This window comes from Felis catus, chromosome A3 (genome assembly GCF_018350175.1).
Source record: "Felis catus isolate Fca126 chromosome A3, F.catus_Fca126_mat1.0, whole genome shotgun sequence".
NCBI classification, from domain to species: domain Eukaryota; kingdom Metazoa; phylum Chordata; class Mammalia; order Carnivora; family Felidae; genus Felis; species Felis catus.
In genome coordinates, this window is record NC_058370.1 from 90,425,562 (window position 1) to 90,446,265 (window position 20,704).

The 20,704-nt window shown below is 46.5% G+C and overlaps 1 protein-coding gene across 9 annotated transcripts in view; it reads right to left on the reverse strand.

Annotated features, from left to right (window-relative positions):
- SLC4A5 (solute carrier family 4 member 5) overlaps window positions 1–20,704 on the reverse strand; it is a 109,640-nt gene that overhangs the window by 22,113 nt on the left and 66,823 nt on the right. For 8 of the 9 annotated variants that reach the window (XM_045054425.1, XM_045054430.1, XM_045054429.1 and 5 more), the window contains 10 exons: window positions 20,334–20,389; window positions 16,948–17,105; window positions 16,408–16,495; window positions 15,089–15,243; window positions 14,511–14,696; window positions 12,665–12,839; window positions 10,290–10,423; window positions 9,330–9,601; window positions 5,543–5,601; window positions 4,052–4,252 (listed from right to left, as the gene is read on the reverse strand). In XM_045054425.1, coding sequence (XP_044910360.1) covers window positions 4,052–4,252; window positions 5,543–5,601; window positions 9,330–9,601; window positions 10,290–10,423; window positions 12,665–12,839; window positions 14,511–14,696; window positions 15,089–15,243; window positions 16,408–16,495; window positions 16,948–17,105; window positions 20,334–20,389 — 1,484 coding nt within the window. The remainder of the gene's footprint in view (window positions 1–4,051; window positions 4,253–5,542; window positions 5,602–9,329; window positions 9,602–10,289; window positions 10,424–12,664; window positions 12,840–14,510; window positions 14,697–15,088; window positions 15,244–16,407; window positions 16,496–16,947; window positions 17,106–20,333; window positions 20,390–20,704) is intronic. The other variant, XM_045054426.1, reaches the window with a different exon arrangement.

Below are 20,704 nucleotides of genomic sequence, written 5' to 3' on the forward strand. Positions count from 1 at the left end.
GAACAATAGGGAAAGAAGTTAGGAAGGGCAGGGGCAGGCGATGGGTGACACATTGAATGCATTCCCTATACCCCCTACTCTTCTTTAAAATTGTTAGTAAAATAACATATACAATTAATTAAAAACCCACAGAGTGTAGAAAGCAAAGTCCCCTACGCACCTGTCCTCATTTCAGATATATCCATATATCTGCTTGATTTTAGTTGTTCTGGTGATTTCCTCCATGTCATTATCTAATATGCTATACTTTTGGGGTGCCTGGGTGGCTCAGTCTGTTAAGCGTCCGACTTTGGCTCAGGTTATGATCTCACTGTTCATGAGTTCAAGCCCCACTTCGGGCTCTGGGCTGACAGCTCAGAGCCTGGAGCCTGTTTAGGATTCTGCGTCTCCTTCTCTCTCTGCCCCTCCCCCACTCATACTCTGTGTGTGTATCTCTCTCTTAAAAAAAATAAAAAATAAAAACATTTAAAAAACTTAATATGCTATACTTTTATATTTTGATTTACTAATTTAAAGCATCATCTATTGATAAAGATTTAGCTTACTTGCACCATCCTTCCTGCCCTTTCCTCATTCCCAAGCTTTGCAAGTTATTTTTAACCTCTTTCTATGGGTTTCCTTTGTACTTCCAAGTTATAAAATTAAACCTCTCTTTCCGCTGACTTTGCCAGTCCCTCTCATGCTCCATCAGGTGAGGCTAGCTGCCCCCACCCCACCATCCTCTTCCATCCGTGACTCCTCCATGTTGGTCTTCACATTGTCAAGGCTGAGAACAATCATACTGTCTTCCATAAACATATGTTTTTTTGTGTTTTATCTGTGAATTGATTCTAAAAGTTGAAAATCAATAACAGCTTAATATCACTACAAGCAGATAAAATATTGGTCATGGCAGAACCAAGCAGTATGCACATTTACAGCTCTCTTTCTGCAATACTCCCAACATCCAGATCAAAAAGTTATTAAGTTAAACCATATGAATTTGCCATTTTTTAATAGGGTAAAGCAGTCCAATGCAGGCCATAAACTAGGTCCAACCTAGTATAAAGGTATATATAATAAACAGCTGTGAACTCTACCTTAAAAATGAAAATATAGCCATTCAGTCGATGCCTCTCTGTCATCCAGTGGCATCCCTGTCCCTGCTCTCTAGACAGATCCACTGCTCTGAATTTGGATTTAATTATGTCCATGAATGTCTTTATACTTTTACTAAATATGTATGCAGCCCTAAACAAAATATGGCATTGTTTAGCACATTTTATTTATTAAAAAAAATTTTTTTTAAGTAAGCTCTATGCCCAATGTGGGGCTTGAACTCATCACCACAAGATCAAGAGTCACATGCTCTACCTACTGAGCCAGTCAGGAGGAGCCCCCAGCACGTTTAAAAATTTTACATAAATGGTTTCATATTATTTGTAATATTCTGCAGTTTGCTTTCTTTGCTCAACCTTGTGTTGGAGCTATTTTTCCTTATGGATACATGTGGTTGTAGTCTATGTGTATGCATTTCTGCTTTATGTTCCTATGACTGTTGCCCATTTCCGTCTTCATTCTCCTGTTGATAGATCAATCTGGATTATTTTCATTGTTTTCCTCTTAAAAATCAATGCTTCTAAGAGCATTCTTGCACACATGTGACAATTTCTCTGGGGTGTATTCCTGAGAGTGAAAATGCCCGCTGGAAAATCATATTCATCTTCAGTTCCATCAGAGAGTGCCACTGGCTCTCTGAATTGCTTGTTCCTGTTTACACTCTCACCCGCTTTTCACCTCCAACATTTGTTATCCCTCAAGACCTTCATATTTTTACCAATCTGATGGATACGCAATGGTATAATCTCATCCTTCTCTGCAGTACTAAATCCCAGGAGGCAACAGAGTAATACGTAAGAAATTTGAGGGAGAAAAAGTTTGGGTAAAAAAATTTCCTATTATATGAATTATATTTCATTCTTCAGGAAATCAACATTCTCAGATGCAATCATGGCTCTAGAACTTTTATGTAAGAGGTGACTTGGATACAATCTAGTTGGAAGTGGAAGGGAGGGAATTTGTCTTGAGGATGCATTTGGGTTGCGAGCACTCTATTGTTTACTCAGCTTGTATATTGCAAAGCTCCCTAAAGAGCCTTTTATTTAGTCCTTATGAAATATTGAGAAAAAGTCAATCATTCATATCAATTTTATCATCATCATCATTATCATCATCATTAGTTATAGTAGTTGTAGCAGTAGCCGTAATGTTTATTTAAGATGGCTTTAGGAGAGTGCTCATGGGATTTATGGTGGAAGAGTGTTGCTAAAATTCTTCTGGGTGCCCCTCCCCATGGCACAGTTATTGCTCACATATGCAAGTGCTGTTTTGATTAATTAATGTTTTATTCTGGCCACAGAAAATGCAATTAAAACTAGTACTTAGCATCTCAATGGCATAAAAAGTCAAATACTCAGGAATAAATCTAATAAAAAATGTGCAAGAGTGTGGGGCATCTAGGTGGCTCAGTTGGTTATACGTCCACCTCTTGGTTTTGGCTCGGGTCATGATCACATGGTTTGTGGGTTCGAGTCCTGAGTCAGGCTCTGCAGGGACAGCTTGAGATTCTCTCTCCCTCTCTCTCTGCCCCCTCCCACTTACACTCTCACTCTCAAAATAAATAAATAAACTTTTTAAAAAATGTGCAAGAGCTTAACGCCAAAACCTAAAAAAATTATGGAGAGAACGAAGAACTAAACAAATGGTGAAGTATATAATATTCATGGTCAGAGACTCAAAATTTAAAAGGTGTCAGTCCTCCCCAAATTGACATTTTTTAAAAAATATTTACTTAGTTTGAGAGAGAGAGAGAGAGAGAGAGAGAGAGAGAACATATGGGAGACAGAGAGAGAGAGGGAGAGAGAGAATCCCAAAAAGGCTCCATGCTGTCAGTGCAGAGCCAGACATGGGGCTCAATCCCACAAACCTTGAGATCACGACCTGAGTCAAAATCAAGAGTTGGAAGCTTAACTGACTGAGCCACCCAGGCAACCCCTGACATGTAGAGTCAATATAATCCTATCAAAATTCCAACAAGTTTTTATTTTAGTAAAATTTACAATACTTTTTGGAAAAGAAGGACAAAGAAGGAAAGTTTGCTCTGTAAGGCATACAGGCTTAGTATAAGTCACATAAATGAAGACTGTGATATTGGCATACAAATAAACCAGTCAAACAGAATAAAGAACCCAGAAACAGACCCCATCATATGTGAACATTTGACATATGGCAAAGGAGGTACCGCAGAGCAATGAGAAAGGATGGTCTTCAAAAACAAATTGCTGTGTGTGTGTGTGTGTGTGTGTGTGTGTGTGTGTGTGTGTGTAGAAACGCTATCTCACACTATATGTCAAAAGTAATTCTGGTAGATTGTGAATATAATGTGAAAGGAAAAACAACGAAGCTTTTGGAAGATAACAGAATATCTTCTGTCCAATAGTCTCCTTGAGGAACATTTTGGTATATTTGATTATAATAAAACTAAGAATTTCTATTAACCAAAAGATACCACTAAGAAAGTAAAAAGGCCAGTAACATAGAAGATATCTGCAACACATATGATCACAAAAAGGTTTCTATCCTTTTTCTGTATAAGGAATTTCAAATCAGAAAGAAAAAGACAGACCACCCAATAGAAAATGTGCAAGAGATTTAAATAGGCACTTCGAAGAAGAAAGTCAAATGGCTATATAGCCAGCAAACACATAAGATTTTCAACTTCATTAGTCATTGGGAAAACGAACATTTTAAAAACACAATGAGATACTACTACATAGAAAGACTAAAGATAAAACTCTAACAATACCAAGTGTTGCCAAGGGGACTTGACAATAAGAGAACTCAGTTCTCTCTGACTCTAAATCCATGCTCTTAACTTGAAAAGCCCTGGTGAGCCAGTGCTGATGTGATGTCCATCCTGTCAGTGGGCCACAACCCTCACAAGGAGACCCAGTGAGGCTTCCTTGTAAATTGCCTAACTGTAGGTCCCCTCCTAACTGCAAGGTGAGCTTACCTTGGTAGGGAAATAGCGGCTGAATTTGAACTTCTTCAGGGTCAGGGTCATGGAGTACGTCCCAAAGAAAAGGATGAAGGACATGAGTGCCAGGTCTGGGATGAACTGGCAGGAATTCCCCAGCAGCTGCCCACCGTAGTTCAGACACTCCTTCTTGCTCAGCAGGGACCAGTCCAGCGCTGTGAGGTTAAGGGGGTTGTACTTGGCGATGAAGCACAGGAGAGAAAGGGTCAGGGTCTTCCTGGGGGTTCAGCTGTATCCTCCCCCCTGTAGTCCCCAGGCAGCCCACACACCCCTCCCATGCCTCTACTGCCCCACTGGTCTCTCTCCTAGCTCAACTCTCCTGCTTTCCCTGTTCAATGCCACTGGTCTCAGCCAGGCTGGTCCACTCTGTCCTCAGAACAGGTTTGGGTTTCCTTTGTTCCCCCTTCTGTCTGTGTTGGTCCCTGGACCTGGAATGTGTTTCTCTCTATGAAACCAACTTTCCCAGCCTTCAAGACCAGATCACATTCTACTTTCTCTCTGAGGCTTTCCTCTCCAGCTTGCAGGGTACCTCCTGTCTCCATGGCTAGAAGGGCACATTTGGCCTATATTTGACACACGGCGTGCTCTGCTTTTGCTGTCTCATTACCCTTCATGTTTGTCTACACACGCACATTACAAGCAAGTTTGAGGGCAGGGGCCACGTCTGTCTATGTCCTTTTAGCTCTCAGAGGGCACACAGCTCCTTGCACATAGTAAGTATCCAGGCATAGACACTGGCTGATTCCAGCCTTCCTCCCTCAAAACCAGAATTTGAAAAATCTTAGGTTATTTTGCCAACTGAGCAGTCAGCTGCTTATGCAGGGGTAACTAAAGGAGCAACCTCAAGGGATCCAAAAAGTGCAAAGATCTCCCCCAAAGCCCGCCAGGGGCTTCCCTTCTCCTGGTTTTGGACTTCTCACCATTGGAGCCGCTTAGGCTGGATGCCTCTCCTGAGGGCCACTACTCTTCATTACTGGGAGAGGCAGACCAGACCTGATCGGGACTCGTGAGCACATGAAATAGATCAAATTCAGCAAGGGGGGATTAATAACCTTTCCGGGGCTTGGGGGGGGGGTGGCATTGTTGGCTGGAGTTGGAGGTGCTAGGTAGAAAGGCAAGGAAGAATATAGAAAGATGGCTAGGAAACTGTGACTATACCACTTTTGTGGCCCTGTTTACCATTCCTCACCCCTACCTCCCCTTCGTATGTGTGTGCATGTGCTTGTGTGATATTTCTGCACATTGATTTAGTAGAATGAGATGTGTTTTAAAGGGGGGCAGGGGTTGGCAGTATGTACTTAAGATAAAAATGTGCATTTCCACTGCTCTGCAGGTGATCCCAATGCACAGCTGGGACTGACCCCTGCAAGTCTGGGTTGCCATAAAATGTTCTCTGTTTTCCCAACTTCTCTCTCTTTCCTCACAAACAAAAGCCCTCAAATATCTGAATAAGTGGAGAAGACTTACCAGAGAGGTGTTGGTGTTTGGCGTCAGCAGGGCTGAAGCATTGAACACGGTTGTATTCGCTGTGGATGAGCACAGGACATGGGAACGCGTCAGCAGATGCTGGGCTGGGAGGCTGCAGCCCCCACCCGGCCCCCACCTTTCCCATCTCATGCCATTTCTTAGAGCCCGGGAGCGGCCTCCCTCATGAGGGCAGCTCATTGCACCCAGCCCCTCTCCACTCTCCTCACTTTGCCCAGTGAGGACAGGGGTGGTGGAGGAGTCCGGGTCACAGCTCTGACAGACCCACTGGGCCAGGCTAGGACAGCTCCTATCTCACCGTGAAGGGCTGGCTTTAAAAACCAAAGCGAGGAATCTGCTGCCAAGACAAAGCGCCGACACAAACTAGTGAATAATGTGCCTTGTGAATCCCTACCAGCAACTGGCTCCACGTCTGTGCTCTTAGACATTTTCAAAGGACTTACTCTATGCCATGCACTATGCCAAACCTTACACACATCATCTTGCTAAGTTCTTAAATCCCCAAGTAGTCTCCCCACTTTTTAAAGATGAACTGAGGCCCAGGGAGATTAAGTAACCTGCCCATTGCCCAAGGTCACACAGTTACTACTTGGAGAAGTCATGATCCATCCCAGACAGGCTGGTCCAGAGCCTGTACACCTCCAAGCCCCACACAGCAAATATCCTTGCCTGTACCTACCCTCCCCCCCCCCCCCGCTTCTCTTCTCTACCTGTCCAAATGTGTTTTTAGGTCAACTGTAAGAAACACATTGGCTTTGATATTAAATTTTCTAATCTGCCCCTTGAATGCAAGGTGAGAAAAATTAACTCCAAGTCCAGGATCTGAAGGAGAATCAGAGCCCAGAGGTGGTGCTCTTAGCTATTTACCACATCCTTTGTTTGGGTACTCCCTTTCCCCAGCCTCAGTATCCCTAATTGTAAGTGGAGCATACAAAGCTTCCCATCACAGGCCACAAGAAGAATTGAGAAGAACTGTAATTCCCTTCCTGTGGGATGTAGCCATTCATTAAAAAGACAGGCCTTGGAGGCTGCTGTTTGCCTTCTCTCTTGCTCCTGCTCAGCATGGGTAGAGAAGGGCTAGGTCCTTCTTGCCTTTATTCTCCAGGTGGAAGGTGATTAAGTAGTTCCTATGCAGCAGGTTTGGGGAGGGAGGGAGGGAGGTCTGCTAGCCAGTTTTCTGGCAATAAATCTGAAATACACTGCAAGTCCCATTTGGCTCCTGCTGGCTATCCATGGTTGATTGGGGACCCAGAGTGAAGTAGAGGCTATTCTTGAAGCTTCCTTCAACCTCCAACAAACTGTTGTGGGGTGGATGTGATCACAGGACCCATATGTGTAGCCCACTTCTAGGGCAGTTGGGGATGGAAGTGGCCAAGGAATTCAGTCTTGACCTAGGGCAGAATATTCCTAAAAGTTCTCCAAACCAGAGGTTTGTTATTATTCTGAAGAATGTTTCACTTACAGAAATCAGGACATCTGCTGCCTTACCTCATACCACTGACCAAGAGAACGTGATGCAGTTACCAACAAAGCATAGAAAGCGGGCAGGAAAGCTAACTTAGGCCTACCCACACAAATGCTAGAGGATTCCCAGCTAATACTAGAGACTGGAAAGTTTGGGCACCTTTCCATTGCCCAAGCTTGTCAGACCAGATATTCCTTTGATGTCTTCAGCTTAGGCTTAGCCATTCTTTTATATTGGGTAGGGTTTATCTGAAAGCTACTTTGAGATGAAGAAGGATGAAATATAACATGGAAAATTCCAGAAAGGGTCCAAGTATCAAATATTTTTAAATTCTAGTGTTTACAAAGTAGTACTCACTTGGGATTGAAAGCAGCCAAATCAGTGTGTGCAGCATCCATAAATAGAATACAAATCAGTTACAATGGAAAAAGATTAAATTTAAAAAGAGAGCACCCCCCTACAACAAGCTCTTAGGATGAAGAGAGATGGACACTGATAGGGTGCCATAGCCAGACTAGGCTTTCCAGTAAAGCTAGGAATATGGAACATTTTGTAAGCAATTGGCCCATGGACTGGGAAAGAAACCTTCCTCAGTTAGCTCCCCCCACCCCATCTCCTAATGTCTAGGACTTTCCTTTTCACATTATAATCAAAAGTAACTTGTCCTGATTCCAGTTCCTTTACTCTTGGTGGAGAAACTGAAAATCTAATCTTACTAGAGTTAGTGGCTAATAATGGTCCCGTATTACTAATTAATAGTTCAATAGAGCAATGGTTCTCACACTTAAGCATGCATCAGAATCACCTGGAGGGCTTGTTAATATACAGCTGGCCCTACCCCAGAGTTTCTAATTTAGCATGTGTGGGGTGAGGCCCAAGAATTTGTATTTCTAATTTCCTGGAAGCTGCTGCTTCTGGGGACCACAGTTTGAGAACCACAGCAATACAGTGACTCAAAAGAGTGAGGCAATGTCAGGCACCTGGGCAAGGCCAGAGGGGACACTATTTGGAGGCAAGTGGATTTTATTATGGCCCTCAAATCCAACATTATTTGCTCCCACATCGCCTGTTCTTAGGGCATGTCCATGTTTGGTTTCTCCTGCAGATAGAGGATTCTCTGAATGGCTGAAGTGCCACCCACATATGACCCCAGAATTTGTAGTTTCTAAAAGATATCAAGGCCATGTACTTCCAAAAGGCACATTTGTGGGAACATTTGTGTTCAGTCAGTGCAACAAAGCCACAGTTCAGTGGGCACAAGCAGCAAATGGGAGTGCCCTGATGGGGCCTTGGCCACGGAGGTGAGATTCACTCTAGGACACGAGTGAGAAGGGTGTGTAGGTAGGATCTCCTTGTTCCCCCAGCAAGCAACGTGCTCTGGCTGAGGACAAAGGATAGCTTCACCTCTTGATGGATTTTCATGAAATAACCCAAAATTAATGATAGACAAAAATTAAGTCTAGACTGCTTTACAAAACCAGTGCAGTGACAGAGGGAGAGAGTACAAAACTGTACTCCCTGAGGTCAGGACATCTTCATCTCCATGAGGCCTAGCCTAAAACAGGGTGCACAATGATTGTATAATATTTTTGATTGACTTATGATCATCTTTTAATCAATAAGTTGTGTTACAGTGCTGAACACACAAAATCTACTTATGTCAAACTCCAATCCAATCTGGGTATAGATTTGAAAGCCTCACAAGAGTTCTATGAGACTGGCAGGGACAGCATTGATATCCTTCTATTACAGCCAGGGAAACTGAGGTTCAGTGTGAATTGGGTGGTCTCTGGACCTCAGTTTGCTCTCTGTGAGTCCAGCTTGGTAGTGTCAGAGATATATGGATGGATCTCGATCTCGGTCTCTCTCTCTCTAGATATACAGATATAGATCTAGGTATAGATCCATGAGTGTCCTTCCCTGCTCTGTAGCATCCTGGGCACTCTGGGCACATTCCACTAGAGGCTCTTAGGGGCATGATTATGACTGTGAAGGAGGCCAGTGTTTCAGCCTATAGGAAGCCCTAACTTTACAGATGACACTTTTATGGTCAGTAAGGAACTCCATGGGAATGGCACTGAGTATTATCAGGTTGACCAGTTGGTTGAGTCAACCTCCCACCCAGTGAAGGGATTCTTTTAACACCCTTGGTAGACGGACATCCAGAGAGTGTCCAGGTATCTTGTGACCACCCAAGGGGACTGATACTTCTCAGGGTGATATCTCCTACATTTGAGTAGAGAGTTGTGGTGGGGAGAGAGTGAGTAGGTGGAGGCGCAGGGCATGTCTGGGGTTACCGGTCACCTGTGTCAGGGGCGACACACTCGCATTTGTAGGTGGTGATGGAGTCAGGCTTAAAGTCCATGTTGATGGGGTAGTACTTGAAGGCACCGATCATCTTCTTGATGGCATCATAGATGAAGATGAAGCTGATGAGGGTGGAGAATCCCTCTTCGGTGAAGCGGGTGATATACTTGATGATAAAGCTGGCATCTGTGGCCACCAGGATAAGGCACTGGATGGCTGAGTGTAGGCCAATCCAGAGGCGGAACTCCATGTAGTCCAGGCCATTGCCTCTGGAAGACAGAGGGAAGGGAGGGACCTCCAGCCCAGGGCTCTTCACTGTGCTTGGTTCTCCAGACTCACCCTGAGTGGATCATCTGTCCCTTCTGTGCCACAGATGGCCTCCTAGGAGCTGTGAGAACACTAGGGACAGGGACAATTCCTGGGGTGGGTTGTCTCCTCTTTGTAAATTCTGGGAAAGAATTTCACAGGGGTGGCAGGAAGAGGCTAAGACATCTCAGTTCTCACAACTTTGATAACAAACACCCAGGGTAAATGAAAAACAGGGAATATCAGAGTGACAGAGCTGGGGGAGGCCTTAAAGTAGACTTATGTTGTAGATGAGGCAACTGAGCCCAGGGTGATCACAGGAGTTGCCTGGGTCAGGATGTGGCCTTCGGACCTCCAGCTCAAGACTGCACTGACTTCCCATCACAGTTGCTTACAAGCACAGTGGTGGGAATTGTTTCCTCTTGTCTTGCCTCCATGTCTCCCTATCAGCTATGCTAAAAAGCACTAAGATGGCTTAGAAGCAGGTAGCTGGAGAGAGTCAGGAAGGACCTCCTGGCAGTCCTTCCCATAGGTAAAGACAGCTTCGGTACCTCCTCCCCCTGCCTCCCTTTTGGGCCTATTCTCCTTCCTGGCCTTAGTGTACTGCCCTAAGTGTGAGAGCAGGCACTGGGAACTACCAAGGGCACCTACTTGCTGAAGTCGAAGAGGAGCTTCTCAAAGATGAGGATGGGCCCTGTGCTGCTGAGGATGATGAGGGGCTGTCCCGAGAAGAGGCAGAACAAGGAGCCAGCCATGGCAGTGCCTAGGAAGCTCTCCATCACTCCCTGGAGGATGAGGAATATGAGTCTCAGCGGAAGCTGGAGAAGGGGCCTCTTAGCATAGGTTAGAACCCAGCCAAGGGCCCAGGCTACAGTGCTCATCTGCATTCCAGGCCCTCTCCTCCAAAAATTCTGCTTCCTATCTCCTATTCTACAACCCCTGCATCACCACTGTTAGTCTCAATTTCCATTTGGATAAAGGTCCCACATGACTTCCTTTTGGCACCCTACAGCTTAGAAAACAGGGCTGCCAGTGGATGTGCATGTGATTGTCCTCATGCCCAGTCTACTCCCAGAGGACAGTCCATTCATCCATCCAGTCATTTATTCATTCAAACATCTGTTACGTGCTTTCAGAGGTCAGACCACTCATTTGCTCAAAATCCTTTAAATAAGTTAGAGAGGGAGGGAGCCAAACCATAAGAGACTCTTAAAAATGGAGAATAAACTGAGGGTTGATGGGGGGGTGGGAGGGAGGGGAAAGTGGGTGATGGACATTGAGGAGGGCACCTGTTGGGATGAGCACTGGGTGTTGTATGGAAACCAATTTGACAACCAATTTCATATTTAAAAAAATAAAGAAAAAAAGAAAAAAATCCTTTAAGTGCCTGCTCTGTACCAGCCATTTTGTTAGGTATTGGGGCCCATCAGTGAACAAGATAATGCATCTTCAGTCTAATGGGAAATACAAACAAGTAATCAGGCAATTTCCATACAGCACTTTCTCAACCTTAGTATTATTGACATTTGGGGCTAGATAATTCTTTGTTGTAGGGGGATGTCTTGTGCATGTTAAGATGTTTAGTTAGCAGCATGCCTGGCTTCTACCCACAAGATGCCAGTAGCACCACCCCCTCCCAGTTATAACAATCCAAACTGTCTCTAGATATTGTTCAATGTCTCTTGGGGGTCAAAATCATTCCTTGTTGAGAATCACTGCCAAGGAGTGTGATAACCAGGGATAAGTTCAAGGTGTTAGGAACACACAGTAGGAGTAAGGGGAGTGGTCAGAAAGGCTTCCTCAGAGGTATATATGTAGCAGCTGAGACCCAAAATATGAGCATGGAATTGACCAGAAGCAGTGGGGTGACAAAAAAAGACTGTCCCAGGAAGAGGGACTCTTATTTACAAAGGCTGGAGCTGAAAGGGAGGATGCCTTTGAAGAAGTGAAAGATGATCAAGATTGATGGAAAACAGAATGGGTAAGAACAGGAATCTGCGAAAGGGTTCCTTGGGAGAGGAGTCTTGAGAAGCAAGTAGGGCCATGTCATTCATGAAGGCCATGTGGGGAAGCTGGGACTTATGAGTCATGGATGATACGTGCATACCTGAGTGAACCATGGTGTCACTTGCTATATTGGGGGTAGCAGCAGGTCTAGAGGGAAGGCAATGGATGCAATGCTGGCCCTGTGCATTGGGGGATTCCTGGGGGCAGCCATGTGGACATACCCAGGAGATAGTTGGATATTGGACCTGCAGCTCAGGAGAGTGGTGTGGTCTGAAGAGAAGCATTCATCTCAATGTATTTGGGAAAATAGGTCTTCCATCTTGATGTCTGAGTTTTCCAATGGTTCTACCCTGAAGGTCCCATGGGAAAAGCCCCTTGCCTGGGATATGGGCTGGTATCTCTGTTGACTGAGGTTTTCCCCAGGGAGGCCTCTGTTATTGTCATGGTAAGAGCTTACCATCTTTCTAAACATGTCTTAATTCCAGCTAAGAATTTAAGAGTGTTTAAAAAAATGTGCAGAGAAGTCCATAATTAATAACTTAATTGTGCTGATTGTTCATTCACACCTCAATGGGGAGAGTATCAAATAACAAAACAGATAATTCCCCTTAAAAGTCTGAGCATCGCATAACGTATAGAATTGTTAAATCACTATGTTGTATACCTGAAAACTAATATAACATTGCAAGTCAACTATACTTCAATGATAAAAATTAACAAAAAAGACTAGAGGGCAACTGACACTGCTTAATAAATATAACAAAATAAACTAAAAAGTTTGATCTATTTATGTCATCCTTACATCGGAATTTAGTAACATGATTTAACTTTAGATCTTTTAATAATGTTGGTTATTATTTTTTTTGAATGGCAAAGGATTACAAAAAGTGATGGTCTGAACCCCATGGTGGATGAAACCCAAGCCTTGGTTTTGGGATAATGGGATGAAGCTCATTACTGCCACCTGATGGCAGCAGCTTTTATGGAGGTTTGCACTCATGTTCACAGTCCGCACACACCTGATAATTGTCAGTGGCATCCCCCAGAAGCCCACCAAAGGTGATTGCGTTGGTGATACAGCCGAGGTAGATGAACAGGATGGCAGAGATGGACTGAATGTGGAAGCCATCGTAGAAATCACTTAGGAACCAGGGCAGCTTCCTCTTGATATCCAGACGCAGGCCACCGAAGAACCTGCTCAAGACAGGCCCGGGGGCTGCTTTCTCACCACAAACACCAGTGCAGGGTCAGGGCTATTTACAGGAGCCTGCAGAATCTGGGGCAAGGAAGGGAACTTGACTAGAGGTGGATGGGGACAGGGATCTTTCCACCAGAACATTTAAAGACAGGGAAGGATTTTCACAGGACTGAAAGTTTGTGGTCAGCACCATCCCTACTGGAAAGGTGGTCACAGGCGGCCTGGATGGGAGAGGGAAAGCCTGATGGGAACATGTCCTGGAGTAGATCTAACATCCCATGGGGAATGGAAATCCTGGGGTCCACAGAAATCCTGGCTGTCCTCCTCAGTGATGTCCCTGATCATCTGCAGGACACCTCCCTGTGTTTGGTAAACATAGATGTGTCCAACTTTAGGAGAGAGTTAGACATCCCATATTTACCAAGGGTAGGTTCTTAATCTTATAACTAGTTTCTTTATTCTCTGGAACAACTGAGTGGGGAATTTTAGGCTTAGAGATAGTGTTTACTGGGTATACTATTCCCCACAGCCCTAATGCAATGCTTGGCATGGAGCAGGGTTTCTTAGCCTTGGTATCATTGACATGTAGGGCTGGGTAACCCTTTATTGTGGGGCTGTCCTATGCATGTAGCATGTTGAGCAGCATCCCTGGCTTCTATCCCCTAGATGCCAGCAGCATCACCCCTCTAACTGTGACAAACAAAAATGTCTCTGGACATTGTCAAATGTCCCCTGGGGGAGGATGGGGGTGAAGGCAAAGTTACCTCCGATTTGGAACTACTGGCTGGCATAGAGCCAAAGGTATATAAAACATGACTCCATTCTCAAAGTCATAATTTACATACAGCTTTGTAGGGCCATGTCCTTGCCCTTTCCTAAATTATTCCAAGAACCAGCAAGGAAACCCAAGCCAGGAGATTCCCTCCATCCTTTCTCTTTTTAAAGAAAAAGAGAAAAGAAAAAATTTCAGATGGTACTGTTATGGATTAAATTGTGTCACCTCCAAAAGACACATTAAAACCCTAACCTCTATACCTATCATTGTGACCTTATTTGGAATAGGGTCCTTGCAGATGTAATAAAATTAAGATGAAGTCACTGCGGTGGGCCCTAATCCAGTATGGCCGGTGTCCTCATACAGAGAGGAAAGTGTCATAGGAAGACACACACAGGGAGAATACCACGTGAGGACACAGGCTGAGATGGAGCTATGTGGCTGCAAGCCAAGGACACCAAGGGTTGGCAGCCACCAGAAGAAGCTGGGGAGAGGGAAGGGAGGATCCCACTCAGAGTCTGGTAGCTGGTCTTGCCCACACCTTGATTTGGAACTTTTACCTCCAGAACTGTGAGAGAAAATTTCTATTGTATAAGCCACCGAGAATGTGCCACTTTGTTATGACAACCCTAGAAAACTCATACAGGAACACAGAGTTATCTAGAGAAAAGTTTGGGTTCCTCCACTCCTGTGCTGGGCCCCACTTCCTTTCTGCTGCAACCCTTATGCGGGATCCAGAGAGGTTTGGAGGGCGTGGGGAAGAAGAGTGCAGAGGCCAGACCCCATGGCCGGGAGGGGGCGCTGCAGGCAGAAGTGGAGAAGGTTCCCGCAGGTGGGTGAGGGGAGAAGCCTAAAGGACGGCTGGCGTAGCCATCAAGCCTGGGGTGGGCACCTTCCCGTCCAGATAAGCTCTTCCCCGATTTCGTGCATGGCTGGCATCTCTCCGTCCTCCCCGCTGCTCCCTCCGCCGGCCCCGCCGCCACTGCCGCCGCCTCCCGCGCCGCCTCCAGCAACCGCTCCGCCTCCGCCCACAGAGCCGTTCATCTGGCCTAGCTCCGTCAGGGAGAACACGGATTTCCTGTACGGAGCAAGGGGCAGGTGACAGCAGGGCTCCCAATCCTGGGACAAGCTTAGCTGTTCTAGAACTGTTTGGAGAACACCTCTGACCTCTCCCACAAAAATCGTGAAATATCTTAAAATGCAGAGACAAATGCCGAAAATGAACTTGCAATACCCATGCACGGGTCACCCACACTTTATAGATGTTCATATGAAGCATATTGCTTGTGTTTTCTTTTTTTGGTTTTTTTTTTTTTTTTGGTTTTTTTTTTTTTTAGAGAAATAAAACGACACCAGAAAAACAAATAGTATAAACTCATTCATGCTGACCAGAAAAGCCAGAGACAGACAGACTCGGAGCTCCCTTTGTACCACCGCCCTCTTCTGCCACCCCTCCATCCACATACATACCTCTTATCAGCAGAGGGCACTTTCTTGGGGGGCTCAATTCGAATATTTGGGTCCCATTCTCCAGGGGGAAGGACGATGACCTCATCCAGAAATTCATCAATCCCTGCTATCAGATCTTCCCGATTTCGGGCTTTATAGGCCACGTCACTGAAGAGCTGGGGAGGAAAGAGTAAGGGGACGTCTTGCTGACTGTCTGCTTCTTATCCACCTCCTGGGAACACATCACATATAGTTTTGGAGAAGATTCCTCTGAACCATTGCTCCTGCCAGCTTACCCTCTGTCTTTGAGCTAAGGACAGAGCCCCTCAGGTGAAATTAGATACAGTGGGGAACAGCAGGGCCTTGGCGGAAGACCTGAAGGCCAGGTCTCTGTGTCCTAGCTGTAGGACTTTGGTTGAGTCACTCAACCTTTCTGTTGTCAGTTTTGCACACAGCAAGCTCATTAGAAAACCTATGCAGAGTCCAGTCCAAGAAGCTCAGATACTTTAAATCTGATTATAACTTCCTAGCCCCTCAGCCTTGGAGGGTCAGGCGGCATCATTCCAGGTTGTTTCCAGGGTGTTCTTTCTGATTTACAGATCATGCCTGTGTTTAAAGTCCTCTAGGCTCCCCACCACCCCAGGCACAGAGGGAACACTAAGCTGTGCCTACAGGCTCTGTGTAGTCTCTAGCTCACCTCTTGCTCTTGAAACTCTCACACTGAGCCTAAGTCAAACCACTTTTATCCAGCGTCTCCATCTTCAAGCTTTGGCTCTTGTTCTCTTTGTCTGGAATGCCTGCCTCTTAGGCTTATGCAAGGTCTATGTAACTCCTGCTCATCCTTAGCTTAAAGGCCCCTCCTATGTGAAGCCTCACCTGGCTGCCTGGACAGTTAGCATATGGTTCATTTTAGAATTACAGGTCCAGGGGCGCCTGGGTGGCGCAGTCGGTTGGGCATCCGACTTCAGCCAGGTCACGATCTCGCGGTCCGGGAGTTCGAGCCCCGCGTCAGGCTCTGGGCTGATGGCTCGGAGCCTGGAGCCTGTTTCCGATTCTGTGTCTCCCTTTCTCTCTGCCCCTCCCCCATTCATGCTCTGTCTCTCTCTGTCCCAAAAATAAATAAACGTTGAAAAAAAAAATTTAGAATTACAGGTCTGTCTCTCCCACTTGATTAGTGCTCCTAAAGGGCAGGGACTGTTCCATGATTCTTAGTGCCCCGCACAAGCCTGGCACACAGTAGGTGCTCATATGTGCCTATTGGATAAGTGAGTGAATAAAGGCACAGTGCTTGTTGCAGGAGCCATGACATTCTGGAGTACGTGCTTCTTGTTCCCACTTACATCGTCTACCATGAGGGTTGCAATGGCACGGCCAATTTCATTGTAGGATTTTGATCTCCCAGAAGGTCCAAGCAATATGAACAGAAATCTGCAAAAATATGATGGAGGAGGAGGAGGAGGCGGAGGAGGAGGAAAGTGAGAAGGAAAAATAGAAGCAGGTGAAAAGGATTCTCTGGCCTTGGACATGATTCATTCTTAACTCATGAATTGACCATACACTTGTCCCTTCCCTCCTTTGAATCCCACACTTGCTTTGCAGAGGCACCTCTTCACTCCCTCCAGCTCCCACTTGAGCATCCTCACCATTGTCTTGTTGTCCAAACCCAGCCAATGGTGTCTGTCTCAGCTGTTGGCTTCTTTTTTTAATGATTATTTAAAATAAAATCTAAAATACTGCCCTAGTCAGAAGACTTTCTTCCCCAGAAATTCCCTAATTTTCCTTCCATATTTTAGGGGTGTCTCCAGTAGCACTTTGGGACCACTGCCTGGACAACTGGCTTCCTTCAAGCGGGTGTGGGGGCAGATTTCAGTGGCCCTCACCTGGTGGGGACAGGGACCTCAGTTACTCCTCCCAGCATGGCTGACTGGATGAGACGCACAAAGGCAATAAATGGCTGGTCCAGGAAGTCCACCTCACCCACGAGTACGTTGGAGGCTTCTGAGTCCTTGGGGATCTTCTTCATGAATTTGTTTTTCCGCTGGTCAGGGAGGGGAAAACAAGATACCCATGGATACTCACATCAGTGGTTTCAGCTCTCAATCCCTCACCCCCTTTCAGATTGCTGTGAAGGCCTAACTTAAAAAAAATTCTCCATGCACTTCTCAAGAGACTGAAATAACCAAACACTTTCCCTATTCTGCAGATGAGGAGATTCAAAATTGGTTAACCCCAGGACCAAGTAAGCCTTAGTAGATGGGAAGGAACAGGCAATGATCTGAACCCTAAGATATTCCTTGATGGGGGAAAACTTTGCTCAACTGAAGTGTGAGTCAAGGGGTCAAAGAAGAGAGCCCAGGCTTGCTGGCCATCAGGCCTTTTCTCCCAGCCCCCTGCAGCACAAGCAGATGGGAGTCTTGGCTCTTCCACACCAGGTCCCAGCCCTCCCTCTCTGCCCTCACCTTGGGTGACTGTGGAAAGGATGAGGCCCATTCTGATGACAGGGCAGACATGCTTTGTTTTCCCTTTGCCATCAGCTTCCTGGTTGACAGGAGCCCCTGGACCCCACCTCCAAATCTGTGAGAGACTTCTGTGCCCCTGAGTCACCCCCAGGGGAACTCCCAGGAAACTCAGCTTCTGAGACTTTCCGACTTAAGACCACTGAGATGCTGGGGGCTAGTGTCTGTTCCGGGCAGGAAGGTCAAATAGGCAGAGCGAGTGGGGTCCAATATAAGAAGCACAGGAGGCAGGCCCTCATCCCAAACTTATTCCCACTCTGTCCGTGTATGACTTCATTCCTAGGGTTAAGATACTGACTCCTCCTGAGTTCTCTTTCATAATGAAAATGCCCCAGGGACAGTCATGTACAAGCCTCTTCTCAGTCTTTAACATCATAGGTTACTTTAGTTTTTCAGATTGCTTCTCCTTGGGTACAAGGGGATGAACAAGGGACAGAGAGATAATTTTTTACAGAGAGGATGGAGAGGAAGGCTTTTGTGGGGGCAGGGCTGGTGGAAGTCCAAAGTGGCCAACAAAGGAAGAAAGGGCCAGAAGGGGGAGACAAGTGCTAACGAGAGATCCCGTGGATACCACAACATTGCCCCCCAATCCCTCCTTGTCTGGAATCTCTCCTATTTCTCATAAGCACAGTGGAGACACAGATTCCTTGTGTCTCTTCCTGTTCCATGTCTCTGGGCACAGGCAGGGGCTACTCTCTGATGCACTCATGGGGGCATGATACAGACTGGGCTCAGCAGCCTACCAGCAGAAGAAAAGGCATGTGAGCAAAGGCTGCACCCTTATAATCTTTGAAATCTAAACAAATAAGCAAACAAAACTCTTCACAGCCACCCAGCTAATAGCACCAAGGACCCTAACAGTGAGAATAAGTATGGCCAGATGTTAAATGAGAAAGCCAGAGTCCCAAAGGTTCAAAAGGTCCCTTTGTTGCAGGCATAGTCAGCTGATTCATAAGGAGGTTCTTCAAGATGGAGGGTTGGGTGTGCCAAGCAGGTGCTGTCCCCCTGACAGGACAGGAGGAGGGGAGGGGTGGCAGGAATGCCCTGGACCTTGAAAACAACAATGCTTTGGCGTTATCCAACCAGCACATCCATAACCCAGGAGAGGAGAAGGGGCCCTTGCAGATTGTGACATGTTTGGTAAGGAGGTCGCCATGGTGGTGTCCCAGAAATGAGCCACACTGGCATTCTGGCCCTCGTGGCTTGGCGACAATCTGGACATGGGTTTGTCCAACCGGGGCCCTGCTGACCCCACTTCCTGAACTCCATGGGAACTCTGGTCCACCTCTGCTGAGTCTCTGCACACAGTGAATCCACGCTCTGCTCACGAGAAACCTGTTGACCTGTCTAGGGCAGGTGTGGAGTTTTAAAGAAAGATGGACCTAAAGGGCACCCACTGGCCTGCGAGCCATTGACCCCACAACAAGCCATGCTGCTGCAAATACTGAGAAGCAGCATCACTCAATCAGTCGGGGGAGCTGGATGCCGGGCTCCAATCCCTAGATTGATGCAGCTTTGCCTGGGGAAAGGGATAGCTAGCATTCTTATTACCAGTTAGATATTTATTTAAATAGTCTCTGAAAGACTTTTACTAGGCAATGCTTTCTTATGGTGGCTTTACCGTCTGTGTGCGTGACTATAGTAAAGTGGGTTTCCTCTCTAAATAATATTCCAGAATATTCCTTCCCAAGTCACCCCCAAACTAAGGACTCTAGAATCAGATTGCCTGGGTTAAATCATAGTTGTGTTACCTTTCAGCTACATGAACTTGGGCACATTATTTAACTGCTTTAAGCCCTCAGTGTCCTCATCAGTAGAATGGAGATGATAAGCATACCTTTGTGATGCAAACAAAAAGCTCTGTGCAATGTAGTGCATGCAGCATGTGGACCTGAAATGTTGGTTGATGCTGTTATTGTTATTATTTTAGCCACCAAAGGGACTTTGGGACTCTGACATGAGGGACTCTTTTTGTTTTGCTTTCCACCAAACTTGGGGGTGCCTTGAAGGCCTGGAGGTCACCCACGGTCCTGAGGGATTCTCATCAAATTTCAGGTTTCCTCCATCACCTTTCTTCCTATTTCTGGAGGCACAGGCAAGGGGACCATCAAGATGTATGAGGGTTGCAGTTGAAGGTGGCCGCCACTAGAGTTCCCCAGGGGCAAAGTCACAGGGTACCTTGGTTGTGGGCCTTAGAACTTGGACTCAACCTGTTTGTAGGATTCTGATCTCCTCATGGAGGTTTCAGCCAAGCTGGTGGGAGACAAGAACTGATGTCCTGCCCTGGCCTAGGAGAAGACACACTAGTGGGCAGTCCAGTCGATCCACTGGCACTGTTGTCTCCACAGTCAGGCCCCACTACTTTTCTCTGCCAGCCCAAGTCCCCACTCCATCCTTAAATCCACGACCTCCATGCTTGGGGGTCGTGGAGAAGGTGAGACTGTGTGCTGGTCTTCTTCTGTCCAACAAATCCCAAGTTCGGGGACAGCTGGCACCCCATCTGATCATAGTTCTCTGTCCCCCACTCCCTGAGCACCTGGCACAGAGCCAGCATGTAGGGCTTAGTGAGTACCTGACTGATGGGCTGGGCAGTCACAAAGGCAGCCCAGAGCCCCCACCTGGGTCCTCCCTGGGGACTCCTATTCCTTCATGGGAGTGGAGTTCTGCCCGTAGGGGCTCCCTGTCCCTGAAACCGAAGGCACCTTCCCACCCTGCGCCTTCACGGTGGCCAAGGACCGGGCCTTTACTACCTGGTCTGTGTTTGGGGTGCGAGAAATATCATTCATGCTCCTGCTCTGGGCGTGACCTAGGAGAGAAGGAAAAGAAGGTCCATCAGGGGAAGTCAGGCTCCTGCAGGTCCTTTTCACTTGGTCCCTCCACATGCTTCTCCCGGCTTCATAACCAAAGCAAGACCCCCTGTCTCCTCACCGCTCGGCCCCTTGGAGCTAGCCTCTGCTCCTTTTCCTTCCCTTCCTCCCTTTCTTCCCTTCTACTGCAGGTTCTCCTTTCCATTCTCACCCCTCAGTCTGCTATACTCTGCTCTCTACTCCTCTACCCCACCTTCTTGGGCAGAGATCGAGATGTCTGCTCTGCGCCAGGCCCTGGAGGAGGTGAGGGACAC